Source organism: Crocodylus porosus, unplaced genomic scaffold (assembly GCF_001723895.1).
Source record: "Crocodylus porosus isolate Cpor-Errol unplaced genomic scaffold, CroPor_comp1, whole genome shotgun sequence".
Taxonomy (NCBI): domain Eukaryota; kingdom Metazoa; phylum Chordata; order Crocodylia; family Crocodylidae; genus Crocodylus; species Crocodylus porosus.
This window is the reverse complement of record NW_017728933.1, coordinates 4,065,871-4,086,388: the sequence shown is the minus strand read 5'-3', so window position 1 is coordinate 4,086,388 and position 20,518 is coordinate 4,065,871. Positions and strand designations below refer to the sequence as shown.

The 20,518-nt window shown below is 57.3% G+C and overlaps 3 protein-coding genes across 8 annotated transcripts in view; 2 read left to right on the top strand and 1 right to left on the bottom strand.

Moving 5' to 3' along the window:
• The first annotated feature begins 525 nt into the window (after positions 1-525).
• On the top strand, positions 526-11,369 carry LOC109317382 (histone H2A.V). Its single transcript, XM_019546026.1, has 5 exons — positions 526-651; positions 6,507-6,584; positions 7,709-7,822; positions 9,824-9,953; positions 11,030-11,369. Exons 1-5 carry the CDS (start codon positions 649-651, stop codon positions 11,089-11,091), a joined length of 387 nt encoding a protein of 128 aa, XP_019401571.1. The 5' UTR covers positions 526-648; the 3' UTR covers positions 11,092-11,369.
• Positions 11,370-11,982: 613 nt separating this feature from the next.
• Positions 11,983-20,518, bottom strand: part of POLM (DNA polymerase mu) — a 16,372-nt gene continuing 7,836 nt past the window's right edge. For 4 of the 6 annotated variants that reach the window (XM_019546008.1, XM_019546009.1, XM_019546007.1 and 1 more), the window contains 10 exons: positions 15,688-15,871; positions 15,517-15,606; positions 15,135-15,305; positions 14,596-14,667; positions 14,213-14,333; positions 13,953-14,085; positions 13,760-13,862; positions 13,378-13,596; positions 12,494-12,577; positions 11,983-12,099 (listed from right to left, as the gene is read on the bottom strand). In XM_019546008.1, the coding sequence (XP_019401553.1) occupies positions 12,013-12,099; positions 12,494-12,577; positions 13,378-13,596; positions 13,760-13,862; positions 13,953-14,085; positions 14,213-14,333; positions 14,596-14,667; positions 15,135-15,305; positions 15,517-15,606; positions 15,688-15,871 (1,264 nt within the window). In that variant the 3' untranslated portion in view covers positions 11,983-12,012. Of the gene's footprint in view, positions 12,100-12,493; positions 12,578-13,377; positions 13,597-13,759; positions 13,863-13,952; positions 14,086-14,212; positions 14,334-14,595; positions 14,668-15,134; positions 15,306-15,516; positions 15,607-15,687; positions 15,872-16,014; positions 16,390-20,518 lie in introns of those variants that run through there. The other 2 variants (XM_019546006.1, XM_019546011.1) reach the window with 2 other exon arrangements.
• On the top strand, positions 18,852-20,290 carry SH2D6 (SH2 domain containing 6). Its single transcript, XM_019546019.1, has 4 exons — positions 18,852-18,887; positions 19,050-19,133; positions 19,612-19,764; positions 19,920-20,290. Exons 1-4 carry the CDS (start codon positions 18,882-18,884, stop codon positions 20,034-20,036), a joined length of 360 nt encoding a protein of 119 aa, XP_019401564.1. The 5' UTR covers positions 18,852-18,881; the 3' UTR covers positions 20,037-20,290.

The following is a 20,518-nucleotide window of genomic DNA, read 5'->3' as shown; positions in this document are numbered from 1 at the left end:
GGAGTTGGGCTCTGCCTGCAGGCAGCAGGGACCCCAAGCAGACAGAAACCATTTCACGCACAGGCCGTGAGGGCACAGGCCAGGCGGAGGCGATGCACTCGGAACCCCGCGTGTGCGCGGCGCGGCGGGTGCCCGGCCAGAGGCATGCAATGCTTCCCCCTCACGGCGCCGCCGCCATTTTCACCCCCTCCCCGCCAGCTTCGCCAACAAACAAGTTGGGGGAGCTGGACAGAATGGGCGGGAAAGCCTCCTTGCTCCCTAGTGGCTGAGCAAGCTGTCGCTCGGCCGGCCCCGCCCCGCACTGCCGGGGATTGCCCCTGTGATTGGCCAGAGGCTGCATAGCTTACCCCGCTCCGCCTCCTGCTCTCTCCAGCGCGCGCCGCCTCCCCTCCTCTGGAGGCCCCGCCCCTGTGTGCCGTGTGCAAAGGAAAAACAGCCGTTAAACGGGCCGAGGGGCGGAGCGGTACCTAAGAAGCCACGACGGGATTGGCTGGGGCGGGAGGTTCAAACCAGCATGGCGCGCGTTGATTGGCCCGCGGCGGCCGCGGCAGGCCAGGCTCTCTCCTCGCGCTCGGGCGGGTTATTGTCTCGCGGCTCCGTGAGGCGGCTCCAGGGCGGAATTGGGACCGGGGCTCGGGCGGCGGCACCATGGTGAGGAGCGCGGGGGCGGCGGGTGTGGGGCGGCTTCTCGGTTCCGCTCGGCCCCGGGCCTGCAGTCTAGGGGCTAGGCCGCGCCTAGCTGCCGCCTCAGCCCCGCTGCGGGGGGTCACGGGGCATCGTGGTGGGACCGCGTCTGCCGCGGACAGTGGAGCTCCCCGGGCCCGGTCCTGGCCATGACCTTGTCCCGTGGGGCCCTTCGCTCCTTCCCGCTGGTGGGCCCCCAACAGGGCTCCTCTGACATTAATGTTTCTCAACCTTTTTTGTACCAGGTCCCACGGGCAGTCCTGGCCTAGTGCCCCTCACTCGCGAGCCGCTGCCCCCAATGGGGGGTGGGCATGGAAGGCCCCAAGCAGCCCCTGGCAGTCTGGATTTCTGCCAGCCTGCGAGGGAAGAGCTGTGCTTCCATATGTTCTTGCTGCCCACTTTTGGGTCATGACCCATGGGTTGAGAAACATTGGGATAGATTGGACTGGTTCTGGTTTGAGTGGAGTTAGACTAGAAATAACCTCTCGAGCTCCCTTCCAACCCTCATGCCCCCTCCCCTCAGCCAGGGGGTGGTCCCTGCTCACTGGGCTGCCAAGTGATCCTGTTGCCATCCAGCTGGCAGCAGGTGTCAGCGCAGAGATGTGGTGGTCCTTTAGGACCCTCAGTAAGCTTCGCTATCCGGCAAGGCAAGATCGGGAGCCTCCAATGCTGGGCACTGGGGCATCTGTCACGTGGGCCAACAGCAGGAGGTGCTGGGCTCTGTGGCCTCAGGGTGGAGAACATGGAGAGCTGCTTCCCTGGCAGCACCTGCCAGCATCTGGTCTAAGATGCTAGAGGAAACATCTCAAGCTGCTTTGCTTAATAACTGTTAATAGGTCTATTCTCTGTTAATTCATCTAGTGCCTTGGACCTGGCTAGATGCTCTGCATTTAAGGCCACCTCCTGTGGCCGCGAATTCCACAAGTTACCAACACACTGTGTAAAAAAAAAAAAAAAAAAATAGCACGCTCTCAAAACCCATCTCCTGCTCACTTTAGTAGGTGCCTCATGCTAGTTCCCTGGGTTGTGATGATGAACAACAGCTCCCCAGATGCTTGGTCCACACCTTCCATGATTTTCAAGCCCTCTATCTTATCCTTAACTAATCCTTTTCCTTTCCAAACTGAAAGGTCTTGTGAGTGTCTCCCAATCCAGTAACTTCTTCACCTCCCCCATCCCTTTGGTTTCCCTTCTTTCTCCCTCTTCTAATTGTTCTTCATCCTTCTGGAGTGATGGGACCAGAAGAGAACCTCGGTCTCTAGGTTTTGGATTTGTCCAGCTGGTTCCTACTTGCTTTCTAGTTCCTCTCTTAATGATGCCCAACATCACAATGACTTTTTCAGTGGCCACTGTCCTGAGCAGATGCTTGTAGAAAGAGCTTTCGATGCTGACTTTGAGGTCTTGTCCCTGAGTCATTCAGCCTTCCCCTTTACTTCCTCTCTTGTAACCAGTTCTGGACCCATGAGAGATCCTTCCCTCTAATCTCACAACAAAGCAGTTGTTGGTAGAAGCCTTGGGTGAGGGATTTTAGCAGAAGCCTTTAGCAGATTCAAATATATGATGTCAGCTGGCTCCCTCCTGTCCACGTGCTAGCCAGCACCCTCAAAGAACTCCAGTTAACTGAGGCATTTCCTCCAAGAGCTTGCTGGCTCTCCCATGTGCCTTCGAAAGTGAGACTGGCTGGAAATAATTCTCAGGTGATTTCTTTAAATCCTTGAATTGGGTGGCATCTCCCAAGAACTTCCTAGAATCTCTGGTTATTTTCAGCTCTTAAATAGTAACTTGTTTTAAAAGAGTAGATTAGTATGTGCAGAATCCTGTGAGAAGAGCTGTAAGGCAGAAGGCAAGTAAGCAGTGGAGTAAGGGAAGTGTCTGGGTTCTGCTCTTGTGAACAGTAGCAAGCTCCTTGAGTCTAGGACAGTGTTTGCATTTAAGAGACAGGAGAAGCCAAATATCTTGGCTCCAAGGTATGAAATACTAGCTTTGGTTTCAGCTGACTAAGTGACCATGGGTTTTACTGCTGGTAGCTCTTGAGGTCTGGTACAATGTGGAGCCCATTGCTGTGAAGTTCCCAAGAATCTGGAGGGAGAAGCATAGGACTTGGGATGGGGGCCAGCTCTAGCCATCGTTTTGGTGCATGGCCTTGGGCTTCCAGCATAAGGCACGACCACACTTGCTTCCTTGCATTGGGAGAACAGAAGAAGCATCATTTCTCAGCGATGGCAGGCATCTTGACAAGGCAGGCTGTATTTTGGGCATGCTTGCCTTGTGGGGCCTGTAACAGGGCAATTTGTGCCTCTTGGAGGGAGCAGTCAGGCTTGGTGAGAGAGCCCAGTTGTGGGGTATTTAGACAAGCAGGGAGTTGCCTGCTAGGAGCTGTAGAAAGCTCCCAGGAGGAAGCTGGCTGTGTGCGTTTCTGGCCTGCAGCCAGAGCCAACAAGCTGCCTTCCTAATGCCAGGATAGGGGAGAAGGGTTTAGTTTGGACTGCTTCTGGGCTTGCTTGCTGCTTATAGACCCAATGGAGCCCTGGGAGCAAAACTCACCAGCAGGCCCTATAGGCAACCAGCAGGTACAAGGCACCAGCATTTTTTCTAACCCCAAAGCAAGCGGTGAGAACTAGGGGTAAAATGGGAGCTTGGGATTAAAAAAGCAGCACTCCAGGATATCTTGTGGCTCCTGGCAGCATGTGAATAATACGTTGTGATATTAAATGGTACTCCGAATCAATAAAGCACTCCAGTTCTGTAGGAGAGCTGCATTTGACATCTTATGTTGCTTTCAGCACCCAGTTGTATAGGGAAACTGCAGTTAATGACTTGGATTACTTTTAGCACCTGGTTCTGTAGGGAAGCTGTATTTGGATGTCCTATATTACTGTTAGTGCCCGATTTAGCTGCCCAGTCCCCCCAGGCATGGTGGCCTAGAATAGTTGCATCCCACATGCCCCTGCTAGCTGTTCCTGGCTATGGGTTGCCCTGTCAAGTTCCTGTGAGAGTCACAGATGGTCATGTCTCTTGTCTAGGGCTTGGCCAGGTGGCTGTCAAAGCCTGTGAATGTAGAGTTTCCTGAGTGATTAGGACCTGCTGTTGGTTATTGATCAGTTAGTAACTTGTACTCTGTGTTTCCTAGTGAAGCACCCCTGTGCTGTAGCCAGAGACTCTACTCAGATCCTTGTTTTTTCTGTTCAGTAGAGGGCTGGGCCTTGCTGAGGTGTTTGCATCTGCAGCCCCTCCGTATCCCAGTTTAGTTTGCAAACAATTACCTTTAGACGTCCCAAACATCTGCTGTCCATCTCATGTGCACTTGGATGCTGCCAGTGGCTGGTGACCTCTTACATTTTGGTGGCATGGGGTTGGTTTAAATGCCAGGCCTCAAACAGTGAGAAGCCACTCTTAATGCATGCAGCGAGTAGTGCCAAGGCAAATGCTGTCAGAGCTCTGAGGCTGCATGGAGACCGAGCTTTTCTCAAAGTTCTGGTTATAACGTGATATCAAAGTGGAAGCGGTAAGTGAGAAACAGTTGCCGTGTAGTCATGTTGGAGGCTTTGAAAGTGTCCTAATGACCCTTTAGTTTTTATTTGTCACTCTTTAAGGGCTAAGATCAGCTCTTCCAAGTAGGGCTCAGTACTTCACCAAATCATTTATAGTTTGGCTCCAGCCTGGCACATGTATTTAGTGAGCCTCCCTTATACTTTATATCCTAAAATGCATAGGCAGAAGGCTATTTGAAGCAGTGCAGACTTGGGGGGTCTGGCATTGACGGCACTTCCACCAGAAGACCCCGAGTGAAGGCATTGCCATGTCTGTGGTAAGTTTGCAGAGATCCCTGTTCCACACCACAAGGTGTTTTTAATTGAAGGGACTGAGGTCGGACAGTCCAGTATGTAGGACAGGGCAGCTGAGTCTCCATGGCCAGCTCTGCCACCACCCTGGTGTGCCCCATCCCCTGCTGCTCTGAAAAGAGAGGTTGATTGTACTGCCCTATTTCAAGTGCATTCCAGGTGCGTTTGAACAGCTCTGTTGACAGAACAAACAACTTCTGCAATTTGCTTTCTAGCTGACATTTCCCTTGGAGTGCTGAGACCTCTTTGCTCTTTCCTTGGTAGAATCTCTCTTTTGCCTTTGGGGGTTTCTTTCCCCTTCAGAAGAGGCATTGCAGATTGTCAGGAGACTTGTTCCGGATCTACTTCTAGCATCCTTCTTCAAGAAGCCACCTGTCAGTTTGGCTTTCAGTGAAGCCTGGATGGAGTTGTGGTCTTTTCCATAGGTCACTCTCTTCCTCAAAGGCACTCCCTAGGGTCTGGTGGAATAAGCTGGCCACGGTTTCTCTCTTGGAAGGAGCCCAAACAGGTCTTGTTGTGAAGTGTGCCTGCTGGGATCTCCAACCTCCTGGAATTGCTGCAGTCACTTCAGAGAATATGCTCTTGAACTGAGCTTCCAGCCTTCTGGGATGCAAGGGAGTGCAGTGGCAGCAGGGGAGATCTGGGGCCAGCTCTGCAAAGCGATTCGTTCAGAATGCTTTGAGCCTGGGCCCTTGGCTATTTAAGCCTGTGAATGTCGAGTTTCCTACTTGGAAACTGCAGTCGGTTATTAGCTGCCCCTACGGCAATTTTGTGTTTCACTCAACTCTTTTTGCTTGGTATGTTTGGCCTTGAGGCTGCTACTGACCAGGCACAATGGTGAGGAGCGGGGAGGGGAGATGATAGTGATCCTAGGGAAAGGACCCAGAAGTTGCTGGGTAGGAAAGTTTTGATGATGCCTGTGCAAAGCCTGATGCTTTGGCAGGGATTTCTCCATTGGTTTTGCCCTATTCAGTGTTCTCTATCCCCTGCCAGCCCCTAAGAAACCAGCGTGAAGACAGCCCTGCTTATTGCTCTATGCTTCTCTAGGATTTCTCAGTTGGGGCAGTGAGAGCTAATGCAGTCTCAGTTGTAGCTGTGCAAGTAGCTCATTGCCCAAACCCACCTCTTGCAAAACCATGGCACCAGTAGGTGGCTGCTGGCAATACAAAATATCCCAGTACCCTCAAAGAACACATGGGCCTGAAAGCTCTCCCACCCCCTGCAAAGGCAAAAGTGGCCTAACATTGGTGATTTAGGCTGGAAAGTTAGCTTCATGGGTTCATTTGTGATGATGCTAAGCACTGTACAAGGTGTGTCTCGACCATGGACTTTAAGGAGCAGGGCTATGTCCAAGCCTTTGGCACTTTATCAGTGTTCACTTCCATTTGGCGTGAGGTTTGGGGAGCATAAATGATGGCTGCAGTCCAAGGGAGGTAGAAAATCAGGCAGGGATTGGGGCCTTCAGATGCATTAACCAGTTCAGGGAAGAGGTCTTTGGCAAAGAAGCAGGTGGAACTCATCTACACTATTTCAGGTGGCTGTGAAAAACATTAGCCCATGCAAAGCTAGAGCAGCTGCTGTACCTACATCCTGCCCAATTGTGCCTGACTTGGAAGTCACCTTAAGGAGGAGGGGGCAGTTTGGGTCATGGCTTCTTGCACCTGTGCTTGGAAACGGTCCTGTCCTTGCATTCCCACATTGCAGCATAGAGAGCTCTGAATACATATAGTATCAGCAATGAGTCCTTTCTAGAAGCATTTCTTCCATGACTACTGCATGCCAAAGGTGGACTTTGATGGATTTCTCCTGCATTTTGTGTGTTGTAGGTATATGGGTTCCAGGTGTGAAGAAATGAGGCTAGGCCCTTTGGGCACTCAGATGTAATGGTGCCAGCAAGGGGAATTGCCATGGCATTTCCCCCTCCCTGCATGTCACATGTGGCGTTGAGCATCTTGATTCTTGCTCTTTTGTCTTGAGCAGGCTGGCGGCAAGGCTGGAAAAGACAGCGGGAAGGCCAAGGCAAAGGCGGTGTCTCGCTCACAACGAGCTGGACTGCAGGTAATGTGACACCCAGTGGTTGCTAGCTTCCATCAGCTTCCACTTCCCCCTTCTAAATGCCTGATCTTCTAAAGTGCCAGTTCCTGGGAAATAGAATTAGGAGAAGGGTCCTCCATGCTGAAACCTCACTTTCCAGCTGTAAAAGCAGATGCCAAAGTTTTCCCATGACTCACTTCATCCTGCTTTCCTTCCTGCTCCTCTGACCATCCCACGAGTTAAAAATGACACCACTCCTTGAAAATAGCTTGCTGGGTATTGCCGTGTAATTACCCTGTGGTAGTAGGGTGACTGGATAGCGTAGAAATCACACTTTCCCCATGATGCCTCTGGTGTAGCACCCAGGAATTAGCAAGTCGCATCAGGTGGAGTTAGAGCGAAAGCTAAACCCTCAGCTTTTGCATGCTGGGGGCAAGTTTAGTCTGTCCCAGAATCACAAACAGGTTACAGCTAGGCCAACGCCCTGCCTGAGTCTCTACTGTTCTGAGCGCAGGGGGCGGAAAGTTCCTTCCTGACCTGAATGCAGTGTCTGTCCAGGACCCTCCAGGTTGGGTTCCAGCAGGACCATTGGCATAGTCCGGTCACCGTCCCCAGCCTGGGCTGTAGGCAGCACCCAGTGCCTCTGAGGGAGAGGCCTTCTGTCATGTAGCAGGTTGTGGGGGTGGTTTAATTCCCTCCCACCTCCATACAGTGACCAGCAAAGTGTGGGAAAGCCCCTTAGTAGAACACAGGCATCACTACACCTAGATCACCTACTGGCTGCCCAGCCTTTCCTTGACCCCCACCAGTGATGAGTCTCCAGCTCCCCTGTGCATAGGCCTAGCTATGCTTACTTAGTTCACCACAACCTGTGACTGTTCTCCTTGAACACTTCCAGTGATGGAGAGTTCATAACTCCTCTGGGGCTCTGTTCCACAGACATGTTGAATCAAGTTCATAGGTGTAAGAGCCTGTGGCTTCACTGAACTGAAGCATACACCTTTATCTGCATGCATTTGCATTCAGCATTCTGCTGCAGGAAATCTTTATCCCTTTGGTGTTTCTTTCCTTCCCCCCTCCCCATTAACGAATGTTAGCGCCACGCCTTTGGCTTTGTTCTCCAGTGCTTAATGAGTTGTCTGCTTCAGTTCCCAGTGGGCCGGATCCACAGACACTTGAAGACCCGCACCACAAGCCACGGGCGAGTGGGTGCCACGGCTGCTGTGTACAGCGCTGCTATCCTCGAGTATCTCACCGCTGAGGTAGGTTCTGAAGGGCACGGGGCAGGCTTCTGGTGTTAGGCAGTTCCGTGGGGCACAGCTCAGCCCTTCTTGCCATCACAGCACCCTCTGGGGAAAGAGCATTTGGGCTGCATCAGTGTATTTGGAAGCAGTCAAACCAGCCAATGGGTTGGCTCGGAGCAGCTGGGAGCCGGGGGCAGAGTGCAGCTTGGAAACCCATTGGAAATGATATATTTGAATATATTCATAGCCATTTACAAGCCAGGCAGGCTGTGACCACAGAGGCTTGTTCCTTTTGCTTAGCAAAACTAAACCCTCTCAACCAAGCATCTGCTTTTGGAAACTTCCAGGAGTTGATAATCTGCTCCCCGGGCAGCCTGTTCCAATACTGGACCCCCGTCATAGTCAGAAAGTTCCTCATCCACAGCCTCAACTTCCCCTGCTGCAGCTTGAGGGTGTTGCTCCTAGTCCTGTCCCTTACAGCTGCAGACCCATCTTCATCTTCTACAAAAGCTCTCCAGGGCTGTGAAGCCTGTGATCAAACCCACTCATAGTCTTCTCTAGACTAAATCACACTTTCTCTGTCAGCATATACCCTATAAGTTTGCTTCCCAGGTCTTGCCCCATTGATTATTGGTCTGCTCTGGGCTTTCCAACCTGCCTTCATCTTTCCTGAAGCATGTGGTCCAGAACTGGATGCAGTAGAACATTGGAGATTTGTGGGTATCACTTCCCCTCCCTCCCCCCGCCCCAAGCAAACACTCTGCCCTTTAGGCTAATCCCCCTTTTAACATAGAAAGTCTCTGGTTTGGTCCAAATGTTTGGGCTTGGAGACCTCTTGGAAGCCATATTACTGTTGGCTTTTTCAAGCAGCTCGTTCTAGTTTCACCACTCTGTCCTGAGCCCAGTTATCACGGGGCCTTGGTATAGATCAGGGGCCTTTCAGATTATATTGGTGTGGAGATGACATTGGGTGGGTTTCTCAGAGTAGGTTTGTGGTGGCGATTGTGAATGGTGGTCAGCTAAGATGGTCTCTTAGCTGTTACTACCCAGCAAAGAGATCTGGACAGGTAGCTGTCAACATCAGCTCAGCAGCTGCCAAGGCAAACAACAGGTTGGGGATGATGGAGTTGTGAACACAACAAAGTATTTTTATGCCCCTTTGTAAATCCCTGGGGTGGCCACACCTCGAAGACTGTGCCTTGGTCTGGGTCTGGTTACAACATCACCAAAAGGAGATGGAAGTAGAGAAAGTCCAGAGAGAGGCAACAAGGTTGGTGAGTGTTAGGGAGGGACCACCAAATGGAGAGACTAAAGAGGCTAATGAGAGAGGATAGATGGAGCATGGGATGGACAGATGGATAGACGGATAACGTGGGGTGCATAGGTGGATGGATGGATACATGCATGGGGGGGGTAGGTGGGTGGGTGGATGGGTAGATGGACAACGTGAGGTGGACAGGCAGATGGATAGACAGAATGGGATGGACAGATAAACAGTCAAGCCTGTTTAGGCTTGAGTGGGCCAGGATCAGGGTTTCTAAAGTTCGAGCTGGCAAAGATTAAGTCAGGAGGTGTCGACTGTTGTTGTCTCCCCCAGATGAGGGCACCATGACACTGACAGTCTGAAGCAAACGTGAAGCAGTTCTGTTGCCCCCTGTGGGGAATTCAGGTGGGGGAACAGGGCTTATTGTTGGGACTCCAGCCAGATTCCCAAAGGAACAGGAGCCAAGGGGTACAAGGCAGTCTGGAGCACAGGAGTGAGGGGCACGGCCTCTGGATCAGAACTTCTGAGACCTTCAGTGCTGGAGGCTGCAAGGGGGAGACTAACAGAGGGGTGGAGAATCTCCAGTGCCCTTCCCTTCCAGGCTCAGCTCCCTGCCACCACATGATGCAGGAGAAAAGGCAGGCTTGCCCTAGAGTTTGAGCCAGTCTCTGGCAGCTCTCATGGTCAGCAGCAGGTGGCAAGATATCCTGCCCTGCTTGCTTGCTGCTAACAGGCTGCCCCTTGCTCTTTGCCAGGTGCTGGAGTTGGCAGGCAACGCCTCTAAGGACCTCAAAGTCAAGCGCATCACCCCTCGCCACTTGCAGCTCGCCATCCGTGGGGACGAAGAGTTGGATTCTCTCATCAAAGCCACCATTGCCGGTGGAGGTATGTATAGGTAGCCCATAAGGTTGGGGGGGCAGGGTGCCACAGGCTAGATGGGGCCAATCTTGGGTTGCCTTTGGCTTGGTGCTGCTTCAGCTCGACCTTGGCAGAGAGCCACCAAGCCCAGGCACGGCATAGTCTGGAGTCTGCCCCCTGCCTGCCAGGGTGAGTCCATTCCCCCTCCCTCACCCGCCTCTGCCCCCCTATGTTAAGGGGCCTGTGGATGGGGGGCTGACAGGCACCCACTGTGCCTGCAGCTCCTGTCACAGCTGAGCCTGACGCCTGCCAGATCAGGCCCCAGGGCCCCTGACACCATCCCTTCCTGTCCCTGTGTGCCAGAATTGGATCCTGGGGCTACCTCCTCCCACCCATGAGCACTGGGATTGGGCCCCAGAGGCCCAGTGCTGCCTGCTTCTCAGTCCCCCTCACCAGGATTAGTCCCCAGGGGCTATGGCATTCCCCCCCCCTCGCATCTCCCACATCAGAATCTACTGCTGGGGCCATGGTGCCATACCCTTCCCACACTTATGTGCTAGGATTGGGCCCTTGCATCACCACCTTGTAGCCACCCACACAAGGATTGGTCCCTGGTGGCCCTAGCACCACCCCCTCCTTCCCCTGTACAACAGGATTGGTCTCATGAGGTCCCAGTGCTGCCCTGTGCACTGGGATTGGTCTGTGGGGGCTGTGGTGCTGCCCCCTCCTGGCCTTTTCACAGAAGGATTTTTCCCTGGGGGGGGACCCCCTTCTGCCCCTGTGCACTGGGACTGGGCTCCAGGGAGTTGTGGTGCCACCCCCTCCTGCTCCTATGTGTCAGGATTGGACCCCAGTGCTGCCCCCTCCTGGTCTCCCAGACAGGGATTGGACCCTAAGGCCTGACCTGGCCCTCTACACACTAGGATTGGTTGGCATGAGGGTCTGGAAGCTTGGCAGCACCAATCTCCTGTATCTACCAGCTCTATAGCTCTCCTCCTCCAATGCAACCGGACCCACGAAGGGAGGGAGTGGGGAGTACATGAGGCCACCCTAGGGCCCCATGGCTTCCCCCAGCCCCCTGTTTACCCCCACTGTGTCTGCAGGCGTCATCCCACACATCCACAAGTCTCTGATCGGAAAGAAGGGTCAGCAGAAGACTGCGTAGGGGGGGCACTGCCGCTGCCGCCCTCGCCCTCTCTGTCGTTGTACTGTATGGACCTGGGCCGGATGAAATCTGGGGACATGTGGAATCTTTTTTTAAACAAGCTAGGTAACCGGAAGAGCATAGACGAGCGCCCATAGACGTGAGCTAAACCTTTGTATGTCCTCTAGACAGAAAGAACCCCCCCACCCTCCTGTTCCCTGTCACGTGGCAGCAATTGGCGTGTTGATTGGCTTAGGTTTCTCCCGTGTGTTTTATACAGACAAAAAAAAAGGACCTGATAAAGCGTTTTCTACAATATCTGTCTGGGCGTGTGATGTTGGGGTGCAATGGGGTTGTGCCCACTGGGTCTTGCCAACCACAGTGGGCACCCCTCAAGGCTGTGATGGGGACTGGGGGCAACCTAGTTCCCCATCGATAGGTCTATAGTGACACGCATGGGAGAGGGGGGTGAAACTAGGCATCCCTCCAGGTGAGCCCCTTGGGCAGGCAGTGCCCAGGTTGACAGGCAAGGGCAGGGGATCCCTGACTGGCATGTGCTGGAGACACTGGCACTGTGGCTGGGTGTAGCACTGATGCATCCCTGCCCCTGCTTGGGGCTTGGTACCCACTGGTGGGGCAAACACCAGGGTGGTATGGGGTAGCCACCCTCCATGGCCCTGAGCTGGACATAAGCCAGGTCCTGGTCTCCCTTGAGCACAGTGTCTGGGGCTTGATGCCAGGGCTTAAGGGCATCAGCTCCTGCCTGAGAGTGTACCCAGCTCCGAGAGGCTCTGCCCCCTAGGGTATGAGGGGTGAGCCCCAACAGGCTCTGCCCACTGTGGGGAGCATCCTGAGACTGCCTCCAGCCGTAGCAGGGCCCAGTTCAAATCAGCATCAGATGCAAGTCATGAGGGTCAGGGGGTTTATTTGTCAGGGGTGAGGTCAGGCATTGCGGAGGGTGGGGGGAATGTAGTCCAGGCCCAGGTGCTGGAAGATCTCCTCCTCCGAGCTTGCTAGTAGGAAGGTGCCCTGTGGGGACAAGGTGGGGTGGGGTGGGGTGGGGCAAAACCAGACTCCTCCCCCCCACATCCTACAATGCACATGGCCAACCTCACACCCAAACATTGCCCCAGAACCCAGGTAAAATAGTTGTGGTCATGCTTTGGCACCCCACTGTCCACTGAGGCACTCCTTCCACCTTTCCCCATAGTCCAACAGGGCACCCCTCACAGCCCTTCAGCATCCCACAGTGCACTAGGGCACCTCCCAGCCCTGCAGCATCCCATAGTGCACAGGGTCATCCCCATAGCTTGGCACCACCTCAGAGCCCTGCCCTACTCCAGCATGCACCAGGGGACCCTCCCATAGCCATGCTGGGACCCTGAGCCCTTATCCAGCATCCCATGATGCCCTGCAGCTGTACCTGCCGCATATCATAGAGCCCATGGCTATTGAGTACCATCTCCCGCTCATGCCGGGCAAAGCGCCGTAGCTCCCGCTCAAAGTGCTAGGGGGAAGTGGGGGGGCAGTTAGTGCTGCAGGAGGCAGGGACGTGGGTCAGACAGATCCAACCCCACTCCCTGGTGGCCTCATATCAATATATAGCTGCATCCCCCAGGGCCCCCCTCAACCTGGGTAAAAAGGGCTGACTGAGACCTAGAACCTAGCACCAGTCTCTAGACTAGACCACAGATCTAGAACATCCTGCACCACATGACCAAGAGTGGACCTAGAACCTACTGCAGCATGTAGCAGGGTGATGCTCCTCAACCCCTCTGGGTTCCAGGCATCTAGAACCCTGCCATAAAGGTCTTAGTGCTCTGATACAGGACCATAGGGTTCCCCCACCTAGAACATGCGGCAAGGAGCTAGATTCCACTGTAAGATGTCCTAGCTGTGATCTAGAATGAGAGCCCTGATCTAGAACTGGGCATGCAGCCAAGCAGGAGCATGAAGTGACCTAGAACCCGCTGTTGATCTGGAATGAGTCCTGACTGAGACCCCAGGATGTGCAGCCACCTGGGAGGATGGAGTGATCTTGAACCCAACTGTTAGGTGTCCCAGCCATGACCTGCAACTGGAGGGCACTAGCCCAGGACATACAGATCCCTGGAAGAATGGAGTGATCTAAAACCCACTGCAAGGTATCCCAGGATGATCTGGGACAAATAACCTAGAAGCCAAGACAGGCAACCCTCCAGGAGGCTGGAGCGATCTGAGCTGGGCTGCACTACACCCAGCATGTACCAGTGACCTGGAACCCCAAGGGCTGACCTAGACACCCCATCCACCATCTGGGGCACTTACACGGGAGCCAGTCCAACCAAGCAGAGCAAAGGGCAGCTGGCTGTGGGGAACCACAACCAGGTCCAGACGCACAGCCCGCCAGGCCCGCACCCTGGTGCCTGCTGTGGGCAGCACCAGGCGCAGGATGGTGAAGCAGCGATCAAAGCGGTCCAGGGCCCTACAGCTGGATGAGGCCTCTGCTGCGGTGGAGTAGCTGCTGTGCTGGTACAGCAGGAGATCCTGGGTGTAGGGAGAGATGGGGTGGGCAGAGAACCCAGCTGTCTGGGCTCCCTCTGCCCTGTAACTACTAGATCCCACTCCCCAACATGAGGTCCTCTCAAGTCCCACCCCTTCCCTGCAGCCTAGCCAGTCAGCTGCCCCTGCCCAATGAGGCCCCACTCACCTGCTCCCCCAACCAGGCAACAAGAGAGCCCAGCAGTCCCACCTCACGGCCTTCCTCGGGGTGTGACAGCAGCAGGTCCACGTCATGGCCACAGGGCTTGCCTCTGCAGCAGAGGGGGTGGATCAAAGGAAGGGGGCCCAGCCTGCTGCTGCTTAGGAGCAGGGCCAGGCCTCAGGGGGAGGGGGACAGTTACCTTCGGAAGCCCCCAGCCAGTGTGACAGAGGCATTGGGCAGCAGGTGAGCAGTAGCATCCAGCACCAGGCACACCAGGCTCTCGGCTTCGGCCTGGCCCACAGGTACCGCCAGGTCCTCAAAGTACTGCACACCTGTGGGGGATACTGCTGAGACCACGCCCAACTGTGCCCCTCACTCCTGACCCATTGCCCCTGCCCACTTCCCCATAGCTCTGCTGGTGCCCTTTGACATGCAGCTCCCTGCTTGCCCCCGTCTCACCTGCCTGCTGCTCCCTGGTCAGCCGGGTCCCATGCGACCGCAGGTCCCCCAGTGACCGCAGCCCCTCCCGGTACCAGCGGTCAGCTGTCCGGACCCCAACCCCAAAGATCTGGGTGAACAGCTGGGGAGGAAGGGAAGGCAGTGAGACAGGGCAAGAAACTAGCTACTGCCCCTCAGAGAAGCCACAATGGAGCAGGCACAGACAGATCTACAAAGAGCCAGGAGAGGGCAGTAGTAGGCACTGTTCTGGCCAGCCCCACTCTGCCCCTCACTCCCAACCTGCAGCCCCCTGCTTCTCTGCCCGCCCCCCCCAGCCCTGCCGGTGCCCCTCATTCCAGGCCTACAACCCCCAGCCCAAGTCCATCTCTTGCTGACCCCTATACCTTCATGGTCTGGTATCGCTCTGATTGTTTCACTGTCTCCACCTCCACACAGACCCCATCCTCCAGCACTTCCTGCCCGGGAGACACAGCCCCAAGCTCAGTTTTAGCAGGGCAAGTGCTGCACATTGGGAGTGAGGGGTACCTGGGGCTGAGGGGGGCAGGGGGCTGCGGGTTGGGAGTGAGGGGCACTGTCAGGGTTTGTGGAAGCTGGCTGTGCCCGCTGCTGCCCTCCAGTGGCCAAATGTTCAACTGGCCTGCTCAGGAGGGGGTGCTTCTGGGGGCTCAGGAGCTAGCATGGCACCGACTGGGCTGGGAGGGCAGGGGGCTGTGGGTCAGGAGTTAGGGGCAGCAGCCAGGCTACAGGGGGCAGGCAGCTGTGGGTCAGAAGTGAGGGGCAACAGCACAGCTGAGGGATGGGGGCAGAGGGTTGCAGGTTGAGAGTGAAGGGCTGAGTCAGGAATGGGAACACTGGACAGGCTGGTGGGGGGCAAGGAGCTACAGGCTGGGAGTGAGGGGCACCACCAGGGCTGGAAAGGTACCTGAAGGACACGGTGGGAGTGTGCCCCGATGCCAGGCAGGCCACTGAGCTCATGTGTACCCCGCAGGGCCCGAGGCAGGCAGCGCAGTACGGAGGCAGCGCGGGTGAATGCCAAGCCTCGTGCCTCTTCACCCTCAAATAGGGCAGCTTCTGCCAGAGTCTCCAGTGCCATCTGCAGAGGAGCTACCATGGTACCAGGAGCAGCCACCAGGGGGCAGTGAAGACTGCCGCATGCTCCCCTCTCCCCCCAGTAGCTGACACCCACTCCCACCTGCTTGCTACCCAAGGGACCTGGGGAGAACCCAGCATCCAGGCTCCCAGACTCCCCTCCACCCCCAGGGCTGGGGAGAACCCAGGCATCCAGGTGACCAGTGTATCCATACCACCAGGGCAGAGTGGGGGTGGTCCAGGGGGGTGCGGCGCTGACAGGCATAAGGCGCTACCTGCAGGCTGGGCTCCACAGTCGTTGTTACCTGGGGGACAAGAAGGTGACAGTCAGTGCCTGGCATGGGGGGATCCTCAGCCCCCCAAAGCCTTCAATAACAACTGCTCACCTGGAGGCGATGCCGTGGCTCAATGGGCACAGGCTGCCCAGCACTGATACTCTCAGTTAGCCAGCTCAGGTCCAACATGGCTGGGTGGGGGCTGGGACCCCCAACACCTCCACGCTCCCGTGCCAGCCACGCAGCTGCCTCATCTCCTGTCAGCTGCTCAGCCACCACGTGGGTCAATGCTGCACTGGGAGACGGTACCTGGGGGGTTAGTATCGGGGACCTCCCCCCGCAACCCACAGCTCCTGCCCCCAGCCGTGCCAGTGCCCCTCACTCCTGAACCACAGCCCCTGGCAGTGCCCTGCAGCAGATTCCCAGGGAAGCTCTCACCTGCGGGGCCCATCCACACGGAACCCCTGAGCCCGGGCCAGGCGGGTGAGGAAGGCACAACGTGAAGCCCCCATGCGCCGCTGCACCAGGCACAGCACCAGCCCCCCTAGGGCCCCCTCCACCTCAGCCTGGCCCTTGGCCCCCGCAGGCACCTGCTTCCGCCGCCGCTTGGGGGGCACCAGAGCCATGGGTGGGGCTGGGAAGAGGCTCTCAGGGGATTGTGGGTAATGGGGGAACTGGGCAGAGGCTTACAAAGGATTGTGGGTAGTGTGGAGGCAGTACAGACCCTGGGGAGAGGCCCTCAGGGGACTGTGGGTAGCTGTGAGTGGGGGGAAGAAGCCTGCAGGAGGCTGTAGATAGTAGAGGGTGATATCAGGGGAGGCCTGCGAGGGATTGTGGGTAGGGGGGTGGGCACTGGGCTGGAGAGTTACTATATGGTAGGAAGTACAGGCAGCTCAGGCCCAGGGGCTGGGGGTGGGACTAAACTGGACCAGGAGGCATAGCCAGATCTAGAGGGGCGTGGTCAGCCCTAGCTGGGACAGGGCAGGGGCAATGGGGCGTGGTTGAATGTGTATGCAAAGCAGCTCATTTGCATAGGAATGTTACATGACCCCTGCACCTGGGGATGGCAGCAGGGGGCAGGGAGGTGCCCCCCACCCCTTCCTCCTGCCCATGCAAATCCCAGCACAAAGCAGGGTGGTGCCAGACTGGAGCCAGCATTGCTGGCACAGCAGTGCTGGGATGGTGAGTGCCAGGCTGAGGGGTGCCAGGTACCCCTCACTCCTGCCCTTACACTGGGGCGCTAGGGGTGCCTGCTTCCTCTGGGGGGGCTGGAGCTCCTTGGGGAGCCTGTGATAGCCTGTGCTTCCTTGCAGAGCCTGCCTGGTGTGCCCCGGAGCCTGTAAGTAACCACCCGGATGCCTTCTCATGGGTGGCAGGGGGCAGGCAAAGGGGTGGGGGTAGTGTCCAGGGGGGCAGGTGCTCACAGGGTGCTGCTGTGTGCCCTGCCCACAGGTCTCGGCCCCCGCCCCCGCCCCCCCCCGCAAGCGACCAGGTAGGTGCCAGGGGCCTAGGGAGAGGGGGCTGGGTCCTGCGTGTCCCCATCCTAGCATGACCTAGGGCAGCCAGATTCCCAGCATGCCCTGGGGTGGGCAAGGGGGCACAGCCTCACCTGGGCACCTGCCTGTGTTACAGACACCTGGGAGCACCTGGTAAGTACTGCCCCACCCTCTGCCCACCTCGCCCTACCCTGGTACCCCACAAATGCCCCATTCACTCTGAGCCCGCCCCTGGGCCACTTGGACCTGCTCACCTGTGGCCCAAAGTAAGGTCCCCTCCCACTTCAGGCCCTACCTCCTTCGTCCTCCCTACAGCCCTCTGAGACACTGCCCCACCCCCTTTGGCCCTATCCCATAGGCACCCCGAAGCCCCATCCATTCCCCTAGCCCCACCCCTTGGCCACCTGATGCCTCCCCTATTCTCCCTAGCCATGTCCCTTCAAACCCTAAGGCCCTGCCCATTCACATTGGTCCCCCCCTTGGTCCTGAGGCCCTGCCCCTCCACTGGACAGTTCCCAGCAGCATGTTCTACCCTCACCAACAGTGTGGTGAGGAGCTACTGGCCTCTGATGAGGAAGACATGTATGAGGTGCCCCCCTGCGAAGGGCTGCTCCGCTGGGTGGCACCTGCCCAGGCACAGCTGCCGCCTGAGGGCACCTACCTGGGTAAGGGGGTGATGTGGGTCAAGGAGGGGCACTGGGGGCATGGAGACAGGGAGTGAGGGGGTCAGGAGGCACAAGGGGGAATGGGGGGAGGAGGCACTATGGAGCATGGGGGCCAGGGGAGAAGGAGGCACTAGGGGCCACGGATGCAGGAGGTGACAGGGGCAGGGGACATGGAGGCAGGCAGTCTGTGGGCTTGGCAGGGCAGACCTGGGGAGCTGGGGGCACTCCCCAACCTCTTTGCTGTTCACAGACCATACCCAGGCACGGCGCAGTTCGGCGCCTGCCCCCTGCCTGCCTCCGGCCAGGGTGAGTCCATGCCCTCTCCCTCGCCTACCTCTGGCCCCTCTATGTCAGGGGCTGTGGATGGGTGGTTGACAGGTACCTGCTGTGCCTGCAGCTCCTGTCACAGCTGAGCCTGGCGCCTACCACCGAGGAAGAGGAGGAGGAAGTTAAGGGGTGGGGGGCCATGCCCTCCTCTACCCGCCGCAGCTCCCTGCCCACGCTGGGCCCGGCTATGCTCAGAGGTAGGTGGGCAGTCACAGGGGAGAACAGGGGGTGAGGGGAGCTGTTGGCAATGAAAGGGTGGGGCTTCTTGAGTGGTGGGAATTATTGAGAGAGTCAGTCCCATTCATGCCATCTTTGCCGGCAGGTGCCAACCCAGACCCCTTGGAGCGCAAGGTAACATCCCCCTCTTTCCTGTGGGTCAGAGCCTCCATGCTGCCCATATGGGCAGGGACGCCTCCCCCCAGTACCTAAGCAGGGCTGGCTCTGTTCTATCGATGGGGAAACTGAGGAACATGGCACCTAGAACTGGGGGAGAACCTGGGAGCCTTGGGGAGAAAACGCAGGCATCCAGGTTTGGAGATAGCCACCCCCACCCCCAGGTCTGGGCAGGGAGCACCCAGCTAGGGGGGAGTGGATGGCATGTGGCAGCTGGGACCACCCTGCCCACTGATAATCAGGGCTCGTTCCAGGAGGAGCCTCTTGAGGATGCAACCTACGTGCAGTTCCAGCCTACCCCAGGTGAGTGCCCCCCATGTTCCCCAGCCCTGCCAGTGCCCCTCATTCCCAACTCGCAGCCCCCCAATAACCTTGTGTCCTGTCTCTTCCAGCCCCCTGCTGCCTTGAGGGGAGTGAGCCCCCCATGGAGGTAAGTACTCCACCCTAAGGCAATGGGGGTCTCTCAGGTGTCTGATCCTCCCACCAGGGGTAAGTGCCAGGCAGAGGGGATATTTTTGGGCATGCAGAGATTGGCTGGGGGGAGCTGGGGGGAGGGCGGGGTTGCCCTGACCCTCCCCTCCCATGCCCACAGGACCCCGAGCTCTGTGCCCAGCCCTGGTATGCAGGAAGCTGTGACCGGCAAACAGCTGAGACTGCCTTGCTGTATGCCAATAAGGTACCCCTCCCACCCTGGACACCTGGTTCTCTCCCCTGCTTGGAGGGGGGCTGGGATCCAGCAGGGTTGGGTTAACCCCGGGGACTAGGGAGCCGGGATGTCTGGGTTGTCCCTGCTCTGGGAAGGGGATGGGGTGTGGTGCTTAGAGTCAGAGCAGTCTGTGAGGCCCAGGTGCCTGGGTTCACTTCCTAGCTCCAGGTCAGGCTAGTGGTTAGAACACAAACTAGGGGATCAGGACACCTGGGTCCTCTCCCTAGCTCCAGGGTGGGGTGGGGGGGCTGGAATGCCCGAGTTCCCTCCCTAGCTCTAAGAGGGCCATAGTGGTTAGAGCGAGGGGGAGGGCAGGGTCCAAGACTTCTCGGTTCTCTCCCACTCAGCTGCTGCCTTTAGCCCCCTGGTTGCCTGCCTGCTTCGGTTTCCCCTAAACCCAATGGGGAGCAGCCCCCCTGGTGGTGGTGACCCCTGCTTCTGCCCCCAGGATGGAGCCTACCTTGTGCGGCGCTCAGGGCGTGGCGGTCCTCAGCCCTACACCCTGGCTGTGCTCCTGGGTGCCCGTGTCTACAACATCCCTGTGCGTTTGATCCCAGGGCCCCGGCCCTTTGCCCTGGGCCGGACCAACACCTGCCCAGAGGTGGGTGCCCAGCTGAGCTGCGCCCAGTGCCAATGGGTGGGGGCTGGGATATCCTACAGGGGTGGGGGCTGGCCATGCTGAGCACCCCCCAATGCCAGGGGCTCGGGGTCCCAGCCTGGCCCCCCTGACCACCCCTCCCCTCTACACACACACAGCTCTTTCCCAGTGTGCCCAGTATGGTCTGGCACTACACGCAGCACCCCCTCGTGCTGGTGGATGGTACCACTTGTGCCCGCCAGCACACCCGCCTGATCTACCCTGTGAAGCCCTGAGTGCCTGGTGGGGAAGGGGCACCTAGTGCCACCCCCAGCCCCTTCCCCTTCCCTGCCAGCCTCAGCCCTGCAGCTGTGACCAGTGTCAGAGTGGAGCAACAATGGCAGGCCTCGGGCTGGGGGGCAGTCTTGGAGCCCTCCCTCCTCCTGCACCCAGCTGATACCAAGCCAGCCAGGACACCTCCATCCTTGCTGTACCCACTTCCTCCTTGTCCCCAGCTGGTGGGGAGTCACAATAAACAGTGTGAAGCTGCCTTCTGCTGTTGACTGGGTGGGGGTGGGGGTGAGGGAGGGGGAGTGGCTGGTGTTGGACCCCGCCCAGGGCAAAGATAATTTTTAGTTGGGGGACCTGGGGCCTCAGTTTCCCCCTTCTGGAGTTGGCACTAGACAGCCCCTGGATGAACCCACTTATGAGGTGTGGCCTCTCACACCCAGCTTCACTTGCTCCCCCACTGCCAGGTACCCCCCACCCCCTTAGGCAA

Excerpts from the sequence above, each read along its gene's own strand:
- LOC109317382 (XM_019546026.1), top strand. Across the intron at positions 6,585-7,708 it reads CACAACGAGCTGGACTGCAG|TTCCCAGTGGGCCGGATCCA; the intron begins GTAATGTGACAC and ends TGTCTGCTTCAG. Across the intron at positions 9,954-11,029 it reads AGCCACCATTGCCGGTGGAG|GCGTCATCCCACACATCCAC; the intron begins GTATGTATAGGT and ends CTGTGTCTGCAG.
- SH2D6 (XM_019546019.1), top strand. Across the intron at positions 19,134-19,611 it reads CCTTGCTGTATGCCAATAAG|GATGGAGCCTACCTTGTGCG; the intron begins GTACCCCTCCCA and ends TTCTGCCCCCAG. Across the intron at positions 19,765-19,919 it reads GGACCAACACCTGCCCAGAG|CTCTTTCCCAGTGTGCCCAG; the intron begins GTGGGTGCCCAG and ends ACACACACACAG.